Consider the following 26,143-nt stretch of genomic DNA (forward strand, 5'->3'; position numbering starts at 1 on the left):
CAACTTGATGGCATCCTTGTGGTGCCTGTAGTTGTTGTTGTTGATTTGCAGAGCAACTGTAAAAGAAGTCTTAAAGATTAGGAAAAGGTTTTTTTGACAGCCTTGGCCACGGGTTCTTCCTCTGCGTGGTGGCCTGGCTGTCCTCTGCGTGGTGGCCTGGCTGTCCTCTGCAAGGGAAGGCCCACTGGGTTCTGGAAGAAGATGATTTGCAGGGAGGGTGTCCTGAGTTTGCAGAAGGAAATGACAGGCACTTTCTCCTTAGCAGGAGGAAAGAGAAGAGCGTGGGTGACAATAAGATTAGTGGAGCCCAGTAAGAGGTCGCAGAGGTAAATGCTACTGACGGTTTCTTCTTCTCCTTTTTCAAACATCCAGGATGTGCTCAAACCAGGCTGTGTCTCTGAGGGCTTGAGATCTACTTATCTGGCCCAGCCAGAAGAAGCAGTTGTTCATGTTGCAGACACAGCCTTGCAGGGAAAGAGGCAATCTTGTGGTGTGGGAAGGGTAACCCTGGGAGAAACAACATGTGGCTGTACATATATCCCCATCCTGGACACAGAGAGAACTGTGGTTTGGGGAATCCCACAGTGTGGTAGTGTGGATGGCAGGGTTGAAAGGAACCTGAGGGTATGGATTTGGAAAGCTGCTTTAGTGACAGAAGGCTTGCAAGTGGTCAGAGAAAAGGAATAACCGAGTTTGAAGGTGTTTGGACTTTGCCCAGAGATGTGTGGTGGATGAAGTGAGGAGGTGAAGCAGCCCATTCAGGGCTGGTGAGCAGGGGGATGGAGGAGGAAGCAGCAGGGAAAGAACAGGAGTGGGAAATAAGGGTATGGACCAAAATGATTCTAGGATTGTATGTGCCTCAGTGGAAATTGGCTGAGCATAGTGGGGGAAAGCTGAAGTGTGGGGAAACAAAATCCAAGCAAAAAGTAACTGTGAATAGTTGTGACAATACTTTGTTGTTGCTTTTCCTTATTTACCAGCAGTTTGTTACAGTCTTTTTCTACTTTGTGTATGTTTGGGCTTTTTCCTTACTTACCAGCAGTTTGTTACAGTCTTCTGCTTTGTGTGTGTTTGTGTGGGGCTGCAGAGTCTGTTGGTGAAGGTGGGGAACATGCACGGGTAGGAGCTTTCTACCAGCTGTAGTTTAGCTGCTTGATCTCCATCCTCTGCTCTGCTCATAGAGCAATGCTTCCAGGTGTGTCCATGTCCCTCGGTGTCCAGCAGCACTCCAAACTCTTAGGGAGAGTTCTCAGAGGCTGGAAACCATTGAGGACTCCTGCTCAAGGCTGCTCAGTCCTTGCTAAGGTGTGGTGACTTTATCACAGGCCTTTGTAAGATCTCATTAAACCTCTCGGGTGGAGGCTTTCTGCCACTGAGATAAACCACAGGAGTTGATAAGCAAATGCTGAGTGTCTTTGACAGCAGCCATTTTCCTCTCTGCTTCCTGAGATGTGCCCTGCTTGACAAAAGCCCCACATTTCACTTGGGGCCCACCTCTTACTCTTTGCTTTGATTGTTTTCAATTCATCTGCCTTTGTGCCCAATCAGTGAGATTCACCTTGGCTCCTCACCCTTGTTTGCCAGTCTGGGGTTTGTCTGGCTCCCCCCCTTGGGAGTGCCCATGCCACAGACCACAGGAAAGCTGCACGTGTTTGAACCGCGGTGAAACTGCTGCCCTGGGGGCGATTTCTTCTCCCAGCGACCAGCCTGTGCCCTGAGGCAAGAGAACTTAACCTCTGTAAAGAAATTTATGTAGTCAAATGTTCTCATTGTCCTCAAATATCTGGCCATCACTGCTGAGCTCTGTGATGAGCAGCAGGGACTAGTCAGGCTGGTTCCCAGGTTCCTCCATGCTTTATTCATTTCCCTTCCTCTGGTTTTCATCCTCATTATAATAGTTTCAGTGACTTGGTAGGGAAGAGTCCTAGGTCCAGGTGCTGAGAGAGCAGGCTCCCTCAAAGATTCCCTCACAGCTGCCCTGCAGCAGCCACTGAATGACCAGGACCAAGCCGAGTTTGACCTTTGCTGGGATTAGGATGGCCCAGTGGTTGCCTTCCTCAGCACAACCCATTGAGTCCTGCAGGCTGAGCGGGTGCTTGGCTTGGCAGCTTGGTGCAAACAAATAACTAAGTAGCCTTTGGGCACTTGTTGTTCCTAATGCTGCTGTGTGCATGGAAGTATTGCAAAAAAAAAAAAGACTTTTCCTAATGAGCCAAAGGTTCTTGGCAGGGCTTTCCATTTGTCAGCAAAAGCTCTTGCACTTTGTGATGCCTTCCACTGAAAGAGAGAACTAGACCTTGTCCCTTCTGCAGGCTCTTCTCTGAAGGTAGCAGCAGCTGCCCAGAAAGTGACTCTAGCTCATGAAGGGCTCCTTGTCTTCCTGTTGAGTCCCTTGCCTTGCCCTTGGCTTCTGCTATTGGGTTTTACTTGACCACTGTGCAAACCTGTGGGCTCCACTGGACTCTACCTCATTTTTGTGAGGGGTGGAGATGGACTCCTAGGGAAAAGAAGAAAAATAACAGTAAAAAAGGCACATCAAAATGGCAAATATTTTTCAGGCAATTGTGCAACAGAGTGGGAGTTTGGGGGTTGGGGGGTGTGCTCGTTCTGGGCAGCAGGTTTGGCCACATCCTGAGAGGTATGTTTGAAATTTGCTGACAAGGAGTCTGGTAGTAGCACTTTGTTCCCATTTTACTTTTACTACACTACTGCTTGGCCTTTAACCAACTGAAGCAGCATCTTTTCTTCGGTGCAAGTGCTGATTCCACATTCTTTATCGGGATTTGGGCTTTATCAGCTGATGGGGAACTTGATCTGGTCAGGGTCTTGCGTTGCTGTGATGCTACCTGGGGTTGGGAAACTCCAGGAACCCAGACATGTTTAAGAAGAAGGAGGAAAAAAAATAATCTTGAGTTTGATAATCTGCTCACAAAGAGCAGAGATAAGGAGCCAGCTGGACAGAGGGCTTTCCTCTAGGACATGGCTGCGGAAAAGCAAAGGGATGATAAACTAATTCCCTTACAGCTTGACAGGGGCATAGGAGGAAGGAGCTGCCTCAACAGCTCTTTGCTCGTGTTTTATTTGGGGGTCTGTGGTGGGGAGCTTGCAGGCTGAAGGCTGGTTCCAAGGTTGGTAAGATGGGGATGGTGGCTTGTGGAAAGTCTGCACATGTGACCCTGTAAACAGGAAAAGAGTAAATGTGGTAAATGTTCAATTTCTACAGGAAACAGAGTGTGCTGATTAGCAGCTGTCGGGGGTATGGAGAGCTGCAGGGGAAGGTGCCAGCCCCGGGTGAGAATTGCTGCAAAATGAAACCGCAGCTGGGGAGGGAGCAGCAGCTTAACTGGGGACTCCGCCTCAGCTTTCAGCCGAGAGCCCAGAGCGGGGGTCCTGGACGTGCAAGTGGGTGGACAGGCGGAGAGGGAAACCCGAATAAATTGCATTTGCAGCGGTCTAAAGCAAGAACATCTCCTCCCAGTTCCCAGAAGCATGACACCATCCTGAAAAGCAAAAACATGTTCGTATGTGGGCAGGCTGCAGATCAGTTGTTTGCACATGTCTTTCACTGGGATTTGATTTCTTTCCCCCCTAACCCCCCCCCTTCTAAATTTCTTTTCAACCAATGCTCCCAGTCTCCTTGGCCCTCATTTCATCTTCCTCCTCTCCCCCACCTTTAAAAAAGAAAAACACCATTAAAAAACAAAAAGGAAAGTGAGGCTGTGCAAGCTGTGTCCCAGAGAGCTATTGCCAGGGTGACTGTGGGTGTCTTGCCTGCTTGGCTCAGCCTGATCCATGAAACAAGATGAAAGGAAAGCTCCTCTCTGCTGTCTGAGATGGCAGTCACTCCTGAAAGAGCCAGGCGTTCCTCTGGGAACATGGTGTGTGCCTGGGATTTGCAGAGGTCAGCAAAGAGCAGTTAATGATTGACCCTCTCATGAAACCTGCAGCACTTAATTTGGGAGACAGGTTGGCTTTAAATGTTCCAGTAACAGCCTGAACAAATCCCAGCGACGAGCTTGACATAAATGATTACTGAGGCAGCCTTCTCTCACCTAAGCTGTCATGCTTTAAATAGTAACTTGAACTACTAATTGGGCAGTAGAAATCCTGCTGCTTGTAGGGGGAGTGCTGTAAAAATAGGCAGCGTGTTCTTGTAATTACTGATAGAAGACTTGCAGCTTCTTCTGGCTTGACAGTGAGGCAGCAGCGAGCGCACGTGGACCGAGGCTGTGCTGCTGGCTCACCCGGGTGGCACGCTGGTGTGTCAGGCCCGGCGTGCCCGCATGCAGGGTGGCACGCTGGTGTGTCAGGCCCGGCGTGCCTGCATGCAGGGTGGCACTCTGGTGCGTCAGGCCCGGCGTGCCCGCATGCAGGGTGGCACGCTGGCGTGTCAGGCCCGGCGTGCCCGCATGCAGGGTGGCACGCTGGTGTGTCAGACCCGGCGTGCCTGCATGCAGGGTGGCACGCTGGCGTGTCAGGCCCGGCGTGCCCGCATGCAGGGTGGCACTCTGGCGTGTCAGACCCGGCGTGCCCGCATGCAGGTGGCCCTGGCAGGAGTACTTGGGTGAGGGCACCACTGCCTGCATGCAGACAGCCCTTCCCCAAAGCACTGCTGCAGATGGAGCCAGGCACATAGGAGACTTTCTCCAGCAGTGTGGTGCGAGCTGATCTGGAGCAGGACCTGAGGGAAACTGCTGTTTGCTGTAACTGGGTGCATTAGGTAGGTGAGTAGTCAGGCAGGTTCTCTGCCCATTAATCTCCTCCTAGCTGTGTGTCATCTGCTGCCACTCGCTGTCCTGTGCTGGCGATCTGGCACATGAATCTGTGCTCCCCAATGAGACAGCTATTGGCTGGGCTTGGTGCATGCTGCACACACCTGCAGCCCCTCCGATATGTTCTATTTATGGAGGTGGCTCAAAGGATCAGAGGGTGTCAGAGTGCCAGGGGCTGCTGGAATCATTTCCATTACGCCTCAGTGGATCTTCTCTTGTTGCTCAGGGGTTGCTTCTATTTTCACAAACAATTTGTATTTCCACACAGCCCTGTTGCCCTGCCCCTCCTTGGAGCTGGCAATGAGCAGCTGTAAACAAGGTGGTTGGTACAAGCAGGCACTAAAGCTTGGTGCCCTGTTCCCAGCCTTCCTGGCTTCAGCATGTCTTCAGAGAGGGCCAAGTTTCCTTGCTGTTTCTGAGCTGTGTCCTCTTTGCCCGCTGGTGCTGTTGCTCCTCGTGGGTGCCATCAAAGGGTCTGCTAGCAGGCATGTGCTGAGGGAGCTCCTTGGGGTCATGTTGCAACTGTACATGTCAATACATTAGCAGCAATTCATCTACTCCAGCTGTAAATGCTGAATATTTCTCTTTTGAGATCCCTTCCTGGGGAGGGCTGACAGGCTCTTTTAACACATGCAGCCAGGAGTTATAAGGTCACTGCACTATCCCTGTTCCTCCACCCTTCTTCCACTCCACAGCTGAGCTATCTCTGTAGAGTGCTGACACAGGGAAACCACTGCTACTTTGTCTCTCTTCCCCACTCCCCCCACCCCCTGCCTTGTTTTCCCAAGTTTAACCTCTCACCCACATCTGTTTCCTATGAATTTATCTTTGTGGAGAGCCCAAAAAGCCTCAATGCTGTGTACGAAGCTGTGTGCTGTGCCTGCTTCATTGAGGTGCTGCCAGAAGTCGGTGTTTAAGATCCTGGGATGATGCACCATGAGAAGGTTGTGAGGGCAGAGTGGGTCGAGGTGTAGTGTGAAAATTGGAGACATCCTCCCACGTCTGTCCAGGACTGATTTCTAAGGATGTAACTTGGGACCTTCTGGCTGGAAGGCTGCTGATAGGGCATGTGGCCTTTTAGGGATATCTCTGCTGCTTACTCTGGCTATCCATGACTAGCAGGGCAAGATAGGGGCAGATTAAGCTATTAAATCAGTAGCACAAGGCAAAGAGAAGGAACAAACAGTTGTAACTGCCCACAGGCAGTCTGAGACCATCTTAGTGTGTGGTAAGAGCACTCACCAAGGTCAATACCTTGGGAGCAATGTAAATGGTGAGAAATGGCATGCACCTTCCCTGGAGTGCTGGGAGGGGACAGGGCAAGGTTTGCAGGCAGCAGCTCAGAAGCCCTGGATATTGGCACCTGAATTCCTGCTAATACCTCATGTCTGGAAGGTGGAGCACAATTTGTTTGCAATGGACACAAAGCTGGGAGAGTTGTTTTGGCCAGATAGAACCAGGGTGAAACCAGCAACTGTAAAGGTGCTGAGGCTTAGGTAGAAGAGAAGTTGCAAGTGGGGTGTTGTGATCTCCAGAGATGCCCGGAGCATGAAAGCAGCCAAGGGGATCTCCTCCATGAGCTGCATCAAGGCGTGAATGTGAAGTCACTTGTACATGGGGGATTCCTGCTAATTAACTAAGCACAGCTCCCTGGGAACCTCTAGTTCTTGCTTCATGTGGATGGGTGTGTGGGTGACTTCCTCTTTCCATTGACCTGAGAAAATTCAGTGTTGTTAAATGTGGAGGAGAGCATTTTCTGTCACTGGCCTGCAGCAGTAAGAAAGCAAGTGCTTTGTCATGCCAACAAAGGTTACTTCTAAGCCAGATAAGCTCTGGGAGAAGGAGAGAAGGAGAGCTGGAGTGCACCAGAGCTCTGAGTTGGTAACAGTCTAAAGGCACAGGCACATGGGCTTGCTGAGGAGTTGTAAGCCACCTTGGAGTAGGCTTGTGACAGGAGCAGAGTTGAGATGAGGCAGTAAAACTGCTGTTGCAGAGAAAAGGGAACTTCTTTCTTTCATTTATTTATTTATTTGGTTTAAACTGTCCTGTCTCTGTCTCTTAAACAACGTGGGCTCTGTTCAGCGTGGGAGTTCGCTTGCAGAGTTCCTCATGTAAGGGCAAGAACAGAAAGCTGGAGATGACAACTGATCTGTATGGCCTAAACCCACTTGGAAAGAATAGAAAATGCTAATTATGGGGCAGAAATTAAAGAAGCATCAGTCCTTTAACAAATGGAGAAGGCAGGTGAGCTGCCAGCCCTCCTGGGAACAGGGTAGTTAAATCCAGGAAGGATTTTTCAGGAGCAGAGCAGAGTGGCTACTGCAAAGCCATTTCTCATCCCTGGATCCGCAGTGAGGGTAGGAAGCTTTTCATTTGAGCAGGCTGTAGCTCTGTGCCAGGACTTGTCAGCCCAGTGACTGGACCCAAAATAACCAATTTGGCTGCAATTATCACTCCCAGTTTAGTTACAGAGAAGAGCTGCTTGGATGTGCCAGTTGCAGATTAGCAGGACCTTGTTTTTGTATTGGTGTCTTCAGGCTTTGCTGGGTTTAGTCCCCTGGAGCTGCCAAGGCTGTGCCCTGGGTGTCTGTGCACCCCTTTCCTGCTCCCAGCTGAGCTCATCAGGTTTCTCTTGTCACAGAGCCACAGAATTGTTTCAGTTGGAAAACGACCTCCGAGATGGAGTTCAGCCTTCAACATAACACCACCGTGGCTGTTAAACTACGTCCCAGAGTGCCATGTCTGCTTGGTGCTTGAACACCTCCTGGGATGGTGATTCTACCACCTCCCTGGGCAGCCTGTTCCAATCCCTGGCCACTCTTGCAGGAAAGGAATTTTTCCTAATATCCAACCTAAGCCTCCCCTGGTGCAATTTCAGGGCATTTCCTCTTGTTCTATCACCTGATACTAAGACGAGGCAACTGATCCCCTGCTTCTCCTTCTGCTCCTCTTCTTTCCATTCTCCATTTCTGATTACAATAACAAATGGAGTGTGCAGGAGGATGTGTGCCCAGTGTGTTGTGGCACCCTGTGTGTGTGGCTCTTTCTCTTCCCTCCCTCCTGCAGTGCTCCAAGCCACATCCTAACACGACGGTCCTCTTCTCATCCCGTGTAGAAAACATCACCAGCGGCCCTCAGTATGACAACAGCACAGATTCAGAGCACAAATGGCCTTCCTGCAATGCCCAGGATGAAATGCTGAACTTGGCCTTCACCATTGGGTCCTTCCTGCTCAGTGCAATCACACTGCCCCTGGGAATTGTCATGGACAAGTATGGCCCTCGCAAGCTGCGGCTGCTTGGCAGGTTGGTATCCTGGGCTCCTGGGGGTGAACTGAGGGCTGAATTCCTGGCTTGGCTGGAGCAGATGGGTGCTGTTTTGCTGCTGTGCCTGTTATGGGATCTCTGCAGCCTCGGGAACTGTGTGAGGGATGGGGCTGGGACCTATTGGGAGCTGCTGGCTATACACAGGGTAGCAGAGCAGCTCTGGGATGATTTTTGGCCAGCACAGTGGATTGCTCCATAAGGGAAGGGCCTAGGACTCTGTGTCCACACTTCATCTCTCCAGTGTTGCTCTGTGCTCCCTGACCAGATGGAGCCTGGAGGAAGAGTGGAGTCATTTGTGAGTCATGATGGGTAGCTTTTTCCTTGAGCTGGGAGCTATGTCCTGAGAGGCACAAACCCAAGATGTTACATCATCATTTGCAAGCTGGGGAGTTAACTTGGGGATAAACACATCCTGCCTTTTCTAGGGCCCTTCTCTGCCATGTGGTGTGTGCTGCTTTCTGCCTCAGATAGCAAGGTTGTTAGCTGCTTCTGTCATGGCATGTAGGGATTAGTGATTTATTTGGCACAGTGGACCCCAGCACTGCTGAATTTGAATGTACCGAACTGTCCCAGGAAACAAACTGGCCTGCAGACAGCAGGGGAAAAACAGGGCAAGTTTCTGACTCAGATTCTGCCAGAGAGGAGCAGGTGAGGACTGTGAGTGCTTTGACCATAGTTGAGCCCTGGAACAAAGGTTGCTGCTGGCTTCAGTCAGCTTGAGGTGAAAATCAGTCGGGAATTTGGGTCCAGTGAGAGCTGTCAGTACTGGGAGGAAAGGTTGCTGCCTCAGCCCTTGTGCAAGGTTTGCCTGTAAAATCCAGGGAAATAGCCAGATATTTCTTTCCAAGTTGCTAGTTTTTTACAGAAACTGTACTGTGCTACTCAACAAGGTGCTGAGGAGGTGGATGCATCTGTCATGTGCTGTGTGTAGGGCCAAGACGCTCATGGTTGTGGTTCTCTTTCAGTGCCTGCTTTGCTGTGTCCTGTGTGCTGATTGCCTATGGTGCCAGTAACCCAGACTGTGAGTACCAACTTCTCTGCTCAGCTGGGAGGGCTTTGGGGCTGTGGCTTGCTTGTTTTGGGGGTGAAGCAGACAAGTGAGCATGGTACTGTGTACTCTGACTGTCACGTGCCCAGTGTTCTGCTGGGGTCTTGCTGAGGGCACAATCCAAGCATCTGCTGGTTGTGGAAGTGGCTCTGGGAAGGGTTGGTGTTTCACAACATGAAGTGGCACAGTAAGGGCCACATGTCTGAGATAGCCAGGCTGTCAGCTTTGTATTTGTGCAGAGTCAGGTCCTGTGAAGCAGCAACTTCAAACAAGCTCATGGCCTTTCCAGGGTTGGGGAATGGCACACAAGGTCTAATCGGTTTTCTCACCAGGGATAAACTGAGTTTGCTTCTCAGGACCAGATAGTGAGACAACACTTTGAATACAGTTTCTTCAAGTAAATCTTCCTTTTAAGGCCCATTCAGACAAGCTGTATCAGCAAGTCTGTGCATCAGAGAAATGAAACCCTTCCATCCTGGAGAGAAATGATCCCATCCTGAACTTGGTGTTGGAGGAAAGCCCTGGCCCTTCCCCTCTGTGTGGCGGGGCAGATGGTTGCTGGGTCAGGGATGCCATGGCATGTCCTGAGGGTGTTGATTCACTGAGGCTTTTCACATGTGAGGACCAAAGCCTTGAGGGCTCTCTCTGCTTTCCCTCTCCACCCCAGTCAAAGCTAAGGGCAGGTGTTATATTGTTGCAGCTCTGTCTGTGCTGATCTTCATTGCGCTGGCTCTGAACGGCTTCGGTGGGATGTGCATGACCTTCACCTCGCTCACGGTGAGTGAAGAGTTATTACCTGACCCTTTCTTTCCTTCTTGTGGCTGTGAGCTGGGCTAGCAGGAAAGAACAAAGTGGCTCTTTTGCCTGTGGATTGAATAGCACATGTTTTCCTGTGGTACAAAGGGGCAGTCACTCTTTTACCTGAAAGGCTGAGTTCTGACTGGGTATTCATGGAGAGAATCACGGAATTGTCAGGGTTGGAAGGGACCTCAAGGATCATCTAGTTCCAACCCCCCTGCACCTCACACTAGACCTCAGGGATCATCTAGTTCCAACCCCCCTGCCATGGGCAGGGACACCTCGCACTAGATCATGTTGCTCAGAGTCCCATCCAGCCTGGCCTTAAAAGCCTTCAGGGATAAGGCTTCCGCCACCCTCCTGGGCATCCTGTTCCAGTGTCTCACCACCCTCATGGCATTCCAGGGCTGCTTTTTACCCCTGGTCTTTTTTAGTTGTTATTTTTTTCTACCCACCCCTTGCATCTCAGGTGGAGGAGGGGAGGGGAAAAAGGAAGTGCCTTTGTCTAGGACTTGTCATATGCCTGTACAAGCAGTGCTCAGCCACCTGGCAGAGGCTGGGTATGTTTGCTCTGGATTTAGCACTGACGTACTGCAGGAAGGATCAGCAGGACACAAACTCTTGCAGCTGGGAATGAGCAGCTTTGTGGAATGGCAGTTTGCATCTCACCCCAGCAAAATGGTTGTTGCTGAGCACAAAGGCTCTTGCTCTCAGAAGGGTGAGAGCTCCTCCCAGGTTTCTTTAGAAAAGCTGCCTTGTTGAATGCACTGAGCATCATCTGTGCAGCCCACTTATGTAATCCATAGACCAGACAAATCTTGCAAGCATCGGTCAGCAGCTGCCAGCTGAATCTCTACATTTTGGTGTTCTTTTTGCCTGGACACAAGCAATATCATCCTCCAAGTAGCTGCTTTATTTTCTACTTCTTCACCCTGATCCTTGTCAGGGTGTCTGAAACAGGGCTGGGTGGCAAGTCTCCCAGGACAGGCTGGGAGAAGCACTGATGGTTCTTGAGTTGTGGCTGAAAGCTTGCTGATTTGGACTGCATTGCCTTGAACTTGCTGTTGAAGTAAAACTTTAAGGTTACCTCTAATTGAGCGAGGCTCAGGCACCAGCTGAACTCCTTGAGGCCTGACTTTGGCAGAGGCTGGGTTTACAGACCACTGTGTGTGCTGTGATGTTGCTGTCCCTGTTGCTTTCATTATATTCAAAGCTTTCAAAACTCCATGCAGATGTCAGTCTCTCCTTAATATGTGTTCCAGTGTTCTTCCCTGGAAGCCTTGGCTGTGGTCCCAAAGAACTATGGGGCAAATGTCATCCTGCCACGCTTCAAATGAAAGCAAAGAGAGGAGCACATCAGTAATGCTGTGGGAGAGGACTCCCATCCTGCTGCTGCCAGCATTGGTTATTGTCTCTCTGGGTGGTTATTAAGGGGTCACAGATTATTTGAGAGTCACTGGTGATGATAGGAGGGAGGGCAAGGGTAGGGCAGAAATTTATTGGATGTGATGTGCTGGCCTGTGGCTTCTAGCACAAGAAGTAGTAAGCTAAAGCAACTGAGTGCCCTCATTAGTGAGCCAGTTCTGCAGCACTGGAGAAGTACAGTGGCAGGAAAAAGGTCAAGTCTTCCAAGAAGAGATCCAAGCCTTGAGGAGGTCTGAAGCAACTAGTGAATGCTGTGAAATCCCATATGGAAACCTTAGGTGGAGCCTATCCCCTCCGGACAGCACTGTGCTTTGCAAAGAGCTGAGGTGGCTTCAGGCTTGACTTCCCAAATCCAGATTCAGATGTAGTTGCTTGTGCCTCCCTGCAGAGCTGCATGGGCATTTTGGTACCTGAGGCACACAGGTGGATTAAGACTAGAGCAAGGTGGGAGGGGAGCAGTTCTTCACCTGCATCACAGCATAGCTGTAGTGGTGACTGCTAAAAGCAGGTGTGTTTTGCTCATTGATAGCTTACTCTCTTATCCCTGTGTGGTTCTGCCTGCAAGCTGGGGTGCTCACAGTTAGTGTTTCAAGAGTCATCATCTTCATCTTCTTGTGGGCTCCTTCTGCCTGTGGTCCATGGATACAGAGAGTGATGCAGGATGACCGATCCATGGCTTGTGGGTTCTGGGTGCTGGGGCTTGCATGCAGTGTGCTCAGGAGAGGCTGAAGTGCTGAAAGGGGAGACTCAAAGACCTTATTGAGGACATTCATTACACAGGGGCAGTGAGCACTGATCAACTTCTGGTGCCAAGTAAGCCTGTTCTGGCTGCCACAGGCACTGGCTGCCGAGCCTGTGTGTGTATGCACAAGTCAAAGCAAGGTGACTTCTCCTGCCAGCTGCGAGTGACCTGAAACGCTCCAGGAAATGGGTTACACCCACTGGTGCTTGAGCTGGTCCTTGGCCACCCCAAGCAGGTTACAGCTGCTGCTTTGTAGCAGGATGGTCATGAAGGGAGCAGCTGCAGCATGTGGGGCTGGGATGCTCCCCAGGTGCTGCAGCTTGGGAGCCTCATTGGGTGTTGAAACCTCCTGGGACACCTGCAGGCGTGGGCATGGTGTGATCTGATAGGAGGGCAGGAATGAATCCTCAGTGCCTGTGCAAGGGATAAACAGGATCTCTGAGGACTGCAGCCTGGGACAGTAGTCCATGAAGCTTTGGCTCTTGGGTTCAAAGCCTTTTTCAGTAACAAGTCTCCAGGGTATCCTGAAAGCACATGGCAAGCTGCAGAGCCAAAGCAAGCTGCTGTTTGTTCCTGGGTGCCTCGCGTTGTGGCTTGGGGAGGAGCAAGTGAGTGGTGCTGTTCCCAGTTCTGGGAACAAGGTCAGGCTGTGCCTGTTGTTCAAATGCAGAGGGGCGATTTCTGCCTCGTGACTTGCTCTTAGCCAATATAAGTGAAGATTGGAAATGGAAACAGATCTGTGTTGGTGGCTCTGACAGCAACACAGGAATCTGGCACTGGTTCTGCTCTGAAGCTATTTCATGCAAAGAAATAAACATGTGTGATAAATTGCCACAAAGAGCCTTTTATAGATTGTTTTCTGTCCTGTTTTCCTTTCAAGAATTACAGCTGCTTTGCTCTGATTTTCTGCTACAAATAACACCCTTTAACTGGGGGGTGGGGGGGAGGGTTGGGGGGAACGACACATGCATCGCTGTGCAGTGAATCTCTGTTTGGAAATATTAATACAGCTTGGGGCTCTGTGATCTTTTGTTTACTGGAGAACGGGAACAGGAATTTCCATATGCTGTGGACAAAGCAGGCAGTTTGAGGCTTTCCTGGAGAACATATTTTTAGTGTCTGTATAACTTCCAAATATACCCCTGATAGGGAAAACAGTGTAGCTTGAACAAACCCACCATTCTCCAGCAGTCAAGTTCTCAGTCCCTTGCCCTTGTTCCTCTCTTTGGTTGTATTGCTGTGGTATCTCTTGTGTAAGGATTATCTGCAGGAAAAGGCTGGGGGGGGGGGGGGGAATCAAGGTCTTAAACTCACTGTAGGGCAGATGAGAAAATAATTTGCAAGAGGAAGTTGTTTTATCAGTTTAGGATTGTATGTTTGTAATAAAGGATTCTGGGCAGCGGGGGGGAACACCATTTAGGGTACAGCAAAATTTACTGGGGAATAAAGTTAATAATACATTGGACAGGCTGGGGTTGGGGTGGCTGGAGAGCAGCCAAACAGAAAGGGACCTGGGGGTACTGGTTGACAGCTGGCTGAACATGAGCCAGCAGTGTGCCCAGGTGGCCAGGAAGGCCAATGGCATCCTGGCCTGCATCAAGAATAGTGTGGCCAGCAGGAGCAGGGAAGTCATTGTGCCCCTGTACTCAGCACTGGTTAGGCTACACCTTGAGTCCTGTGTCCAGTTCTGGGCCCCTCAGTTTAAGAAGGACATCGAGACACCTGAATGTGTCCAGAGAAGGGTAATGAGGCTGGGGAGAGGCCTTGAGCACAGCTCTATGAGGAGTGGCTGAGGGAGCTGGGGTTGCTTAGCCTGGAGAAGAGGAGGCTCAGGGGTGACCTCATTGCCCTCTACAACTACCTGAAGGGTGGTTGTAGCCAGGAGAGGGTTGGTCTCTTCTCCCAGGCAACCAGCACCAGAACAAGAGGACACAGTCTGCATCAAGGGAAGTTTAGACTCGAGGTGAGGAGAAAAGTTCTTCACAGAGAGAGTTGTTAGCCACTGGAATGTGCTGCCCAGGGAGCTGGTGGAGTCACCGTCCCTGGAGGTGTTCAAGAGGGGATTGGATGTGGCACTTGGTGCCACGGTTTAGTAGTCAGGAGGTGTTGGGTGACAGGTTGGACTTGATGATCTTTGAGTCTTTTCCAACCTTATTGATTGTATGATTCTGTGACCTTTAAACAGGAGGAATTTCTGTCACTGTAGGTCTTGCAGGGTTTGGGTTGTCACAGCAGCATGGGCAGCAGTTAGTGGGGGAGTCCCTTCCAGCTTGCAGGGAGAAGATCAGAATGAGGCTCAGATCATTTCGGTAGCAGGAAAACAAAAAGCCTACTTGCTCTCTGGCTTAGGTCTTTTTTTCCTCCCTCTGGTTCATTTTTTCCAATGCCTGCTGCTCTGAAGACAGCATGAAACATGACTTGGTAAATATTGTGTGTTATTTTAGTAGCTGGTCTCTAGATGAGACCTGCAGAGGCATTGCCAGTGCTGCCACTTGCAGTCTGAGAGGTTTTCTGTATGCGTGTGGACTACTTTTTCATTTGCCTCCTTGCTGCCCTACTGTGTAGTCTCAGGTTTCTTTTCCCCCCAAGTGCTCAGTGTTTGCAGTTTCTCCCTTGATGGGATTGGATAAGACTTTAAATCTCTTATGGCCAATTTTATTGTTTTTAATCTAGCTACTTGTTTGATGCCAAAGAGGATTTTAGGCAATCTCTCACCCTTCTAGGGCTTCTGTCCCCATCAAAGTAGAAGCAGGCTTGGGTTTTCCCAGCCACGACCGCTTGCTTTCAGCCCTGCTCTACATCTCCAGTAGCCCTCAGAGCAGGGAGGATCCACCTGGGAGTTGCTTGTCAGCTGTATGAAAAAGGCTTTTTGTGATCTCTGGGGAAAACCAGCCCGAGCCAAGAAGCAGCTGTGTTTGTGGAGCTCTTGCCCTGCTCCGAGCTCCCCAGCAGGAGCAGCTGCTTGTTGTAATTTCTGGAGATCATTTTGGGTTTGGGGCATTTGAGATGAAATGAACACTCTGCCTGGTGACAGCGAGCAGCCCTTTTGGAACCTGCAGATACTGTATTCTGCAGATGCTCTTTTCTGGGGTGTGTATTCAGGCCACTGCTTCCAAGAAGAGAGAGATTTTTTTTTTTTTTGTGCCTGGTAACAGACCTTTGGATCCTTTGCCGTTTCCTGTCTGCAGCTCCTGAAAGCAGCCTGTTGGCAGCTCTCCCGCATGCAGGGAGCTGGGGATGGGTGTGGGGATCCTCGCCGCAGAGCAGCGCAGCGTTAGCTGCCTCGGCCCTGCGTGTCTGCCCGGGGTTCACCAGCAGCATCAGGCTCAGCACAGCGCTGCTGCTGCTGCTGCTGTTCCCTGGCTGGGGTTATCTGAGGACCTAAAGACTGCACTGCATAGGAAGCTCTGCAGTGAGACAGAGGGATGATAAACAGCCAGATGGATCCTGGAGTGTTCCTGCACAGGAATACTTGCGTTGTAAACACCCCGGTCCTGCCATGACGCTGGCCAGATTTGCTTGCCTTATATGCTGCTCCTGGGAAAGATGGATTTGTTTTGCAGCAGTGGAAGGGGAATGTGATGACAGCGTTTGCTTGCTCAGATTTGGCCTAATATTCTCTGAACCATTTTGCTCTGCAGCATCTTTAACCAGATAAAATGCTGGCTGAGCTTCCAGTTCCAGAAGGCACCTGCAGTGTCCTGCTTTAAGGCCCTCTGAGGCTGACGTGTAGTGATGCCACAGTGAATTTGGGGGAGTAAGTGACCTGAAAAAGGAGGTGGGAGGGAAATCTGTCTGCCTGCCTGCAGCACAGTCTCTGCCTGTTGACCAGCTTTAGGATGATCTCTCTGTAGCCTACAACTTCAAAGCTCCTCCCTGTAATATCCAGCTTCCAGGCCATCATTGGTTAGGGATGGAAACTTGTCCACTTCTGGCTGTTTAGAAAAAGAGTGAGTTCTTGCTTTCCCAGGAGAATGGGAAGGTCTCACAGCTCTTTCTGCCTGTTCTACTTTGCTTTGGGGTCCTGAGTGGAAGCAGGGGCTGGAAAGCCAGCCTGGGAGTGCTTTTGCTGTTGAGGTGGCAGAAGCAGCTGCCGTGAGTTGCTTCTAGCTGCTCCTACCAAGAACTTTGCTTTCCCAACAGAGCCTTGCAGAACCAGCTTGTTCTGCTCTCAGCAATGCCATCACACCTGACAGGAGCCCAGGCAGCAAAGTGGGGTGGGTGGCAGGAATAGCAATATGAGGTGCAGTTGCTTGCTGCAGAGTTCAGCAGGTTTTTAACTTGGTCAGGCAGCAAAGCCTTGGATGCTTGTGATTGCTCTCCTGCACCTAGCTCCAAGATCTGAGCCATCCACCTGATGGAGAACTGATCAGGTTTGTCTCCTGTCACAGAAGGGGCCAGGGACTTAGCTAGAAATGGAAATGCAAACAGCAACACAGCTCATATTTTCCTCTGTTCCTTCTTGTTATAACAGGAACTTTCTGGTCTGGTGCAAAGATTTGGGTGCTGACCCAAGGTGCATAAACAAACCTGGTAGTTGAAGGTGTTGCAGGGTGTGTTGCAGACTGCAGCAATCAGAGGCTGTCTCTAACAAGTCTTGACTAAAAGGGGGGGTCATATGCAGAGGACTTGGGCACATTTTTTTTGGAGAGGAACAGAGGTGATGGTTACAGATTTGGGTAAGGAACCCTTAAAGAAAGCACAAAGCTAACACTCCTGTGCTAAAGGTAACCAATGCAAAGTATGCTGTCAGGCTGGAAAGAAGCAGTGTCATGGAGCACGTAAGTCTTGGCTTGTAGATGTTCTCTGACACTGGAGATGCCAATGCAACCTGCAGAGCTAAGTTATCCTTGAGTAAAACTGGTTGCTTCAGATTCTGATATCCAGGACTCTCAATCCTAAATGCCATTATCTTCTCAAGAAAGCCTCCTTCCCTGTTCTCCCCCTCCCTTGGCAGCTGCCTGTTCGAACCAACTTTTTTCTCTCACCAGCTGCCCAACATGTTCGGCGACCTTCGTTCCACGTTCATTGCTCTGATGATTGGCTCCTATGCTTCCTCTGCTGTGACTTTTCCAGGAATCAAGGTGAGGACGTGGGATCGTGACTCATGACCAGTGTTGTTGTGCTAGAGTCTTGCACCATTTAGCAATAATGTGGAAAGAAAGAGAGAGAGTAGTTGCTAAAACATTCTTAGAGATGTCTTTGCAAGATTCAGTTCCTGTCTCTTCTGGACTTTCCAAGTGACTGCTTCAGCTCAAGAAATACTGCATAGAGAACAGCCTGGCTGCTAATAGACAGCAACACTTCAAAGATGTTTAGTAAAAGTGAAAGCCCAAAGATATATTTTTGTGGTGTTGCTATGGGAGGAGGTTGGTTTGTTTGTTTGTTAAAGTCTGAGGAGTATATACATGTGTGTATTTAACCTGTGTGACTGTCACAGGTGTTGGCTTTGAACACAGTTCAGAGCTAGCAAGCAGCACTGGAAGGGCAGAAGAGATGGGCTCTTGAGCTGCCTTGGTAGAGCACTTATCTCTCTGAACCAAAGACATTCCATTGCAGAGTTAGCATAAGAGGGATATAGTAAAGGTAAGCCAGGTTCAGTTATGCAGGGAAGTTCCTGCTGGCTTTCCAAGGAGGAAATCCTAGATTCAAACCTTTGATGGCAGTCGTCTGCACTACGGCTGCTTGCTATTCCAGCTGGAGGTCCTCTTGGTGCTGTAGCTGCTGTTGAAGTTGTGAATATACATCTCTTTCCAAGCCTGCATGTCACAGAACTGTTTTCTTATCACTGGAGTTAAGCTCATTTTAAATGCAGCATGTTTTTCTTTCCCACAGCTTCCTTTCAGACCTCATTTCTGCTCTTACAGCCAACATATTCCCTTGTGATTTCCAGGTTATATATGACTTTGGGGTCTCCTTCATCCTTATTCTACTTGTCTGGGCAAGCTGTGCAGGACTAGTTTTCCTCAACTGCTTCTTCAACTGGCCACTGGAGCCTTTCCCAGGACCAGAAGACATGGACTATTCGTAAGTGTCCTCTGGACTGGCCTTGAGGGCTAATCCCATTCTTAATCCTCTAGAAAGTGCTGTCTTGGCTAATTTAGAGGAGCGAGCAAGGAGCTTCCTAGTATGCTGTTTATTGCTGCCATTCTTTCCTAGGCTTAGATTTATGCTTGCTATTAGCATTATGTCTTGACTGGGGAATACCTGTGGGATGTAGAACTTTCCAAAGTGTAGGAATTATGAAGGAAAAATAATCAGTCAGCAGTCACAAGTATTTCTCTGTTGATCTGTGCCAAACTGGCCTGGGCTAAGCATCTTGCTGTGCTCTGGATCCAGACCACTTGTGAGTTTGTAGACGGAAATCAAGTGCCTTAAATCTACATATGGCCTTTCTGATTCCTGCAATTTTGCTGCCTCTTAATTCCTCACCTTGTGTTGCAGCTCTCATGCTCTTTACTTCCCACCAGGGTGAAAATAAAGTTCAGCTGGCTGGGATTTGACCACAAAATCACTGGGAAACAGTTTTACAAGCAAGTAACAACTGTGGGGCGCCGTCTCAGTGTGGGGAGCTCCATGAAGGGCCCCAAGGAGCCAGCAGCCTTGCAAGAAAACAACAAGCTCTGCCTCTCTACAGTGGACCTAGAAGTGAAGTGCCAACCTGACAATGCAGGTGTGGTTCCATGAGTGCCCCAGGGATGGTTGTGCTGGTGCAAGCCTGTCGGCTTCTCTGCTCTGCCTCCGACCTGTTTATAAGAGATAATGATATGTGATCCATGTGCTGCCAGGGCCCTGTGCCAGCCACCATCATTTCAATACAATTTCAGTTATATAAGGAGTCCTATCCTCGTATACTTGCTGAAGTACACCATAAGGAGTTGGCAGTGGTGGGCACACTAGGATGGGTAATGAACAGTGCAGTTGGTCACTGCTGTCTCTTAGCTAGACTGTTGCCCTCATGGCCAAGCCTTCCTTACCCAGGAGTATGGCAAAAGCAAATGGTTTGAAGTTTCCATTTGCTCTAATCCACAGAACTAAGTGACTCTTCCTTCCTGTTCTCCTGCCTCAGCTACTGGTAGCCAAACTCCAAGCATCCATAGCTCTTCATTACAGAAGTTTGCTAGGCACCAGGTAGTTGCCAACTGTGAACTCTCTGAAGCTGCCACTGGCATGCAGTGTTGGAATAACTAGCTAAGAGAAGACCTGCTAACCCAGAGGTGGAAGCCTCTTCTGAAATTAAACATGTTTATGAAGATATGTTGCCTTCTTCAAAGTCTCTGTTATTCCTTCTGCAGCTACTCCCTCCTTCATGAAGAGTGTCTTCAGTCCCATCTTGTTGCTCAGCCTTATCACCATGTGTGTCACTCAGCTTCGGCTCATCTTCTACATGGGAGCCATGAATACAATCCTTGAGTTTCTGTCTGGAGATAAGGATCAAGGTAGGATAACCAGCTGCTTTTATCTGTATCCTTGGAACTGAGACCTGGCCCAGACTTGGTCCTTGCAAGAGTCCAGTGAGCCTGATTACTCAGCAGATACACTTTGTATGGCAATTAGTGGTGTCAGAGTGCAGTTGACAGCTGCTGGTAGGGCCTAGCAGAAGGCTGGCACTAGCCCAGAACAGAGGGGCAGTGAGGTGGACACTTGAATGTCACGCTAATTTTAGCCCAGTGTCTGTTAAATCCTGTTCTGTGTGATTCCCCAGCTGGGTTGCTGGATGGAGCCTCTTGGAAAGGACTGTGATCATTGCTTTTTTTTAAAGAATTTGCAAACCTAGCCCATCAGGTATTTGCTCTACTTACCCTAAGCTAGCACAAAGAGGAGAGCAGCTGACTCTCATGACTAATGGTTGGACTGGGTTTCTCAGCCCAGCAGCCGGGGGTGGGAAAAGTGAAGTCATAGCTGTTTTGTGCAGCTTGGTGAGTGCCGGGGAGGCTCGGGGGTGCTGGCGCTGCCGGACTCGTCCGTATTTATAGCTCTGGTTCAGTCCATGGGGCAAACAGGAAAGAGTACATTAGTTTACTGTAGTTGAGAATGCTCAGGATTGCAAAACAAGGCTTAGCTGCCTTTCTCTTTTTTTGTCCTTTGTAGTAAGATCCAGTTTGAACTTGTTAAATCTGGATTGCACGGAGCTGATAAATCAAGAGGCACTCCTCTGAAAACAGGAGTGAGCTCTGGGGGAGGGAAAGAAACTGGGAGATTCCAAGTGCCCTGGCATTCCCTGAATTGCTTTGTTTTCTTGAGCCTTTGACAGCCTGCAGCATTCAGCTCTTTATCTGCTGGCTCAAGAGGCAATTTAGATATTAAACAGTAAACAGGACAAATTTCACACTGCCTCCCTTTCCCAACACAGCTTGTTTTTTTGCTTACCTTGTAGCTCCTCTACATTGCTTGTTGTTTAATTTCTTTTTACCTTGGCTTGCTCTAGTTGTTTGGTTCATTTTTCCCTCCCCTCCTAGGTATTTGGCAACATATATAGCTGATATTAATTCTAATTCTGTTTAGCTCAGGCCCTGTATTAAGAAAGGGACATTGCCTCTTGGGTGTATTGGGTTTTTTTCTGTGCCATCTCTGAGATTGCTTCCCATTTTCCACCTCCTCCCCCTGAATGTAGCCTGGGCTCACAGTGCAGTCCGCTGTCTTGGTGTTTCCATGGCATCAGGAAAACAGTGATATTGTCTAGTCTCAGCAGTGTCAGGCTACAAGAGCAGTTCCAAGACTCTCTAGAAATGTAATCTGTGTGGATCAGGAGAGGATGGGATGCTGCTCCCTTGGAGTCTTCTTTCCTCTTGCAGTTATTTAGTTCAATGTTATTTGATTAGAGAGTTGCCTTCACTTGCAACTGTTTTCAGGAACACTCAGCAAGGGAAAAAGAGAGTTGAGTCAATCCTGCAAGTGTTGTGGTCAAAATTCTTAAATATTCCTGGGAGCTGAACAGGAGAAAGATGTGGGAAAAATCATTCAGAGTAAAGCCTTTAAGTAGCAGTGAGGCACAGTGACCTTAAAAGCCCTACTTCCTGTATGGATTATAGTGACTTAAACCTGTCATGAAACCTACAGGTGGAAAAAGCAGTCAGCCTGTGGCTGCTTATCTTTTAAAACCCTTAAAAGATGGGAGAGAGGCTAAGAAGTTCAGTAGCTCTTTAAATTACTGTGTAATTGTGTTGTAGGAATGCAGGAGAGAGTAGACCTGTGGTCTCTAGACCTTGGAATCTGGCTGCACCTTTCATAACCTATCACCTTACTTTCAAATCTGCTTCTGCTTGGAGAGCTGGGATGGAAATCAAGTTGGATAGACTCAGTCTAGGGTTGAAGGTTGGACTCGATCTTAGAGGTCTCATCCAACCAAAACATTCTATGGTTCTATGGGCTGGAAAGCTCAGCTGTATGAGGTGCTTGCTCAGGATAGTTTTGATGGAAAGGCACACAGAACAGTGGACACAAGGGGTTGTGCCCATGTGTGCACCCTTTGTTTGCTGTATCCAGGCTTCTATTTCTGCCATATCTGCTGGTATTTTCTAGGTGTTGTTCTCTTCTTGTTTTTCCTCTCCTTGGGAAGAATGTGGTTGGGGTTTTTTTAAGATGATAAACTGAGGAGGCTCTGTTTTGCAGCAGCTACTTTCTTGCCTTCTTTTGCTAACCCCATGAATTTCATTCCATGCCTCAAGTTGGTTTCTGCTCTTGCTTTTTAAAGCCCAAGATTAAGAGCTCAGAATAGCATGAAGAGGGAGAATGTGACAGCGTGGCTTGCTTCTTACCCTCTATTAAAAAATAACCAGACAGCAGCAAATCAGCTCCAGGAGTGTTTGCAGAGAGTGATGCCACCTGTCTCTATTGGCTACAGCAGTTGCTATGAGATGGGATGTGGGGCCACTTGAGGACTTGCCTTTGGGGAGGTAATGGGGGCATGAATGTAAGTTTGGAGGTTGGAGTTGGAAGTTCCTCTTGATTCCCTTGCCAGCAACTGGAGCCAGGAAAGTATCATCAGATGCCATCTCTGGGCATGGCAAAGTGGCCCTGCTGAGGTTTGCTGCAATTATACAGAAGAGAAAGGCTTGTTGGAAATTTCTCTGCACTACCAAGTTGATTTTGGTGTAAATTTTGGCTGTATTGCTTTGGCTACCTCCAGAAATGTGTTAGGATGGACAAAAACAACTTCTTCTTGGTTGTTTTGCTTACAGTGCTGTAGCTTGTAAGTGCTCTGTGCTGAGACAGGCAGTTTCAGAATTACATCCTTATTTCAGAGCTGTGGTACACCATGACTCACCAGCCCTTCTCTGCGATGCCTACAAACCCATCACACGGGCTGCAGAGAGGAAGTGGGAAAAGCATTGCAGGGTGGGACAGTTCTCTTGAGTCTGCTGGCATAAGCTGTCCCTTAGCAGGCCATGTAGGCACTTCTCGTGTCTTTAACCCGTGGGGAATTTCTACCAATTTGAGTTTTCAATGATTGCTCTAAGATGCTGTGTGGATTTCTGCTAACGCCCCCTCCTCTGGCCTCTAAAGTTGTCCACTCAGCACAAAATGGTGGTGAGGTTGGTCCTCACCTTCCTGCCTGGCTTGTCTTTGCTGGGGCTTCCTGGCTGGAGAAGATGTAGCTGCAGCTCCCAGCAAGGCAGGAGAGGAGATGACTAAGGCACAGTTACCTGTGCAGGATATGTTGCATGTATAAAAGGTTCCCTGATGGTTCTAGTGAGAATAAAACCTCATTGGCACTAGGCAGTTGCTGGGTCCCATTTCTGGAGCCGGGCTGAGGCTGCTCAGAACACTAGTGCAGGATCAGAATGATCGAAGCAAGTGTGCCCAGCATGTCCACTCCAATGCTGAGTCTTTGGGAGGGTAAATAATGAAGTGGGCCTTTGGTGTCCCAGTTCCTTCAGCCCTGCCTGTTAGCACGTGGGATCTGGGGTTTTAATGAGAGTGTGATGAGTGGGGAGGAACAGTTTCTGTTCTCCTTTTTTAATCTTTCTTTTTCCCTCTCTGCTGCTGCTATGGTACCACTGAGGCTGACTTTGAAAAATCTGTTGGGTTTTTTTTTCTCCTCTCCTGCAGTGGCTCTCTACACTTCCATTTTTGGGGTATTGCAACTGCTGTGCTTGCTGACAGCTCCTGTGATCGGCTACATCATGGACTGGCGAATGAAAGAGTGCGATGATGGCTCAGAGGAGAATGAGGAGAGCAACGCTGAGCAGTGCGTAGTGTGCACCACACGGGACACGCAGCCACCTAGCAGGCCTCCTCTGCCCTGCATAATGTGTTTTGTGATGAAAGCCTGGAAAGAATGTTGGCTCTTCAGTATAGAAAAGAAAGCCCGAAGGAAGACTTGATAATTGCAGAGGAAAGGACCAAACTATCTTCCATGTCCACTAAGATCAGTCAAGAAGAGCAAATTTAAAGTGTAGCAGAGGAGGCTCAGACTTCCCTTCTAGCCTAACAGTAAGAGTAACAGCACTGAAAGCATTGCCTAGATGTTCCTCAGCTTCCACTGATGGAGATCCCACCACCTCCTTAGGCAGTCCTCTAGCCAAACTGGTTTAGATAGAGTTGATGTGATGTGTGGAGAACCTTGCTGTGAGCTCCAGGAGCTGCTGAAAGTGCTGTGTGTAACACAAGTTTTGTCCTTCCAGAAGCGACAAGAAAAAGAAAAAGCGTGACCGGCAGATCCAGAAAATTGCCAATTCCACCAATGCCTTTGCCTTCACAAATGTCCTGCTGGTTGGATTTGGAATCACCTGTCTTATTCCTAATCTACCTTTGCAGGTGAATAGGGCAAGTGGGTGGGTGTGCTGGAGGGGCTGGTGGTGTGGGTCCTGGCAGAATGACAGGCAGGGCAGTGCCAGGAGGTCCTGCCAGCCAGCGGAACCAGCTAGTGGCAGGAGGGATTTCTGGCACTGCTGGGAATCCTCTGTCCTGCTTTGGGAACCTCAGTCTTAAAAGTGGAAAAACACAACAGCAATGCAGCTTGCATCCCTTCAGAATAGAATTAACCAGGTTGGAAGAGACCTTTGAGATCGAGTCCAACCAATCATCCAACACCATCTAATCAACTCAACCATGGCACCAAGCGCCCCATCCAGTCTCTTCCTAAACACCCCCAGGGATGGTGACTCCACCACCTCCCTGGGCAGCCCATTCCAATGGCAAATCACTCTTTCTGTGAAGAACTTCTTCCTAAACTAAAGAAGCAGCCAGAGTTAAAATGTCAGAGTTGATTCATGATTTATTCACACTTCAAAGTTTCTGCAGCTGAGCTGTGTGGTAACAAATACTTTCCCACCAAGATACTCTCAGCAGTGCCAGGACATTTAACCTGGACTTGGTTTAAGCTGCTGAGGGTCAGGAAATGTGCTGTAAGAAGAAATACCCAGCAGGTTATTCCAGTGTCAAATACTATGCCCAATGGTACCTGTGGGATTATAAACCTGTTAAAATATTTATTTTGTGGCACCACCTGGTTTTGGCAGAGCTGTTCAGTCATTTTATGCTATCCTTAAACATGCCTTGATGACGTAGGCAAACAGATAGAGTTTGCTCATGGTTGCCTATTGTCCGTAATAACTTGTGGAAAATTAACTAAATCAGCCACAAGCACAATGAAAGCCTTGTGAACCTGGCCACATGCTGCTGGGGATGTTTCTTGCAGCAGTGCCATCTACAAATAAGATGGTTAACCTCAGGGGGCACCACATGTTCACCTTGGCAAAGTAAGGAAAACCAGAGCTGTTGGAGAGCAGTACAAATTTCTTCCCTTGTGCTGATCTTTCAGGTTTGGGGTCTGGGTTCCTTAAGCCCACCTAGAAAGAAGAACAGCTTTTAGGAATGGCTGTGTGTTAGGGTCTGGAACACCTTGGTAGTACCTAGGATGTGACATTTTTCTGCTTCTCTTTCCAGATCCTTTCCTTCATTTTGCACACAATTGTGAGAGGATTTATCCACTCAGCTGTGGGAGGACTCTATGCAGCTGTGTAAGTCTCTGTTTACCTAGAGTATGTGGCTGGCCAGATGAACTGGTTTGGGATGATAAGCTGTCCAGGTCTCCAAGTAGGAGATCAGGAAGTGAAGTCTTCGTGGTCAGAGGGGAAAAATGATGCAACTTGTTTCCTCAGTCACTACTGGATATGGCAGTAGTTGGACTGATGTCATATTTGATGTTTTCTTTGTTTGGAAATAGCTAACCCTTCTGGCACAGCTACCGCCCCGAGACAGGCACAGCTATCTCTGGGCCTCAGGTGAGCCTAGGCTATCAACAGCAAGGTTGTGTAGTAAAAACTCCAGGCTGCTGTTGTCTTACAATGAGTAGCTATGTGCATGTGCCCAGGTCAAATATTAACATAATTGAGTACATTGCTACTGGTCTGCTCTGAAATTACACTGGTAAAACATTGCTCAAGATCCCATTAGTGATGCCTCCTCCCTTTCCCAGGACAGATCATCCATCTGGTTTCCAGCTTATCAATAGCTGAATCTAAATATTCTCCTCCTTATTAAGCAATGGTTTTGATTTTTGAAAACTAGGTCTGCCCCTCTGTCCTGAGCTGTTTGACAGAGGAACAGAAAGAAGCTGTTATTTTGCAGAGAACTGCAGAATCTTTGTGGTGGGAAGGGACTGCTTGAGACCATCTAGTCCAACCCTTACGCTCAAATAGGTCAGCTAGGGCAGGTTGCCCTGCACTGCTTCCTGTTGGGTTTTGAGTATCTTCATGGATGGAGACTCATCTCCACAGACTTCCTTCTGTCAAAGGTTATGGTCCCAGTGTCTGGGGAATCCAGACAAGAAAACCCATCTAAGACTGCTTCAAAAGTGGAAAAATCTTTTGGTTCCCTGGCAGCCAGAAGCCAAAGATTTTTGTCTTGGGCAACGTAAATGCCTGTTGCTGTACACATCAGCTTGCTTGTGCGTCAGTGCTCTTTGACCACTGCAACTCTCTGGAACATCCTAGTGGGAGGTATTTGTTTTGAGTGTGATGATTTAGAATATCTGAAGCTTTTGATCCACTTCTTTCTTTCCAAAGTTAGTTTAACCTGGCCCTTT

General features: G+C 48.9%; 1 protein-coding gene across 2 annotated transcripts in view; it reads left to right on the forward strand.

Moving 5' to 3' along the window:
- SLC43A2 (solute carrier family 43 member 2) overlaps window positions 1-26,143 on the forward strand; it is a 34,571-nt gene that overhangs the window by 2,280 nt on the left and 6,148 nt on the right. Inside the window, exons 3-12 of one of the 2 annotated variants that reach the window (XM_009903308.2) lie at window positions 7,888-8,077; window positions 9,064-9,119; window positions 9,847-9,923; window positions 17,103-17,195; window positions 18,005-18,138; window positions 18,582-18,784; window positions 19,407-19,550; window positions 23,164-23,302; window positions 23,739-23,871; window positions 25,003-25,076. In XM_009903308.2, the coding sequence (XP_009901610.1) occupies window positions 7,888-8,077; window positions 9,064-9,119; window positions 9,847-9,923; window positions 17,103-17,195; window positions 18,005-18,138; window positions 18,582-18,784; window positions 19,407-19,550; window positions 23,164-23,302; window positions 23,739-23,871; window positions 25,003-25,076 (1,243 nt within the window). Of the gene's footprint in view, window positions 1-7,887; window positions 8,078-8,523; window positions 8,747-9,063; window positions 9,120-9,846; window positions 9,924-17,102; window positions 17,196-18,004; window positions 18,139-18,581; window positions 18,785-19,406; window positions 19,551-23,163; window positions 23,303-23,738; window positions 23,872-25,002; window positions 25,077-26,143 lie in introns of those variants that run through there. The other variant, XM_054166154.1, reaches the window with a different exon arrangement.

This window comes from Dryobates pubescens, chromosome 13 (genome assembly GCF_014839835.1).
Source record: "Dryobates pubescens isolate bDryPub1 chromosome 13, bDryPub1.pri, whole genome shotgun sequence".
Classification (NCBI taxonomy): domain Eukaryota; kingdom Metazoa; phylum Chordata; class Aves; order Piciformes; family Picidae; genus Dryobates; species Dryobates pubescens.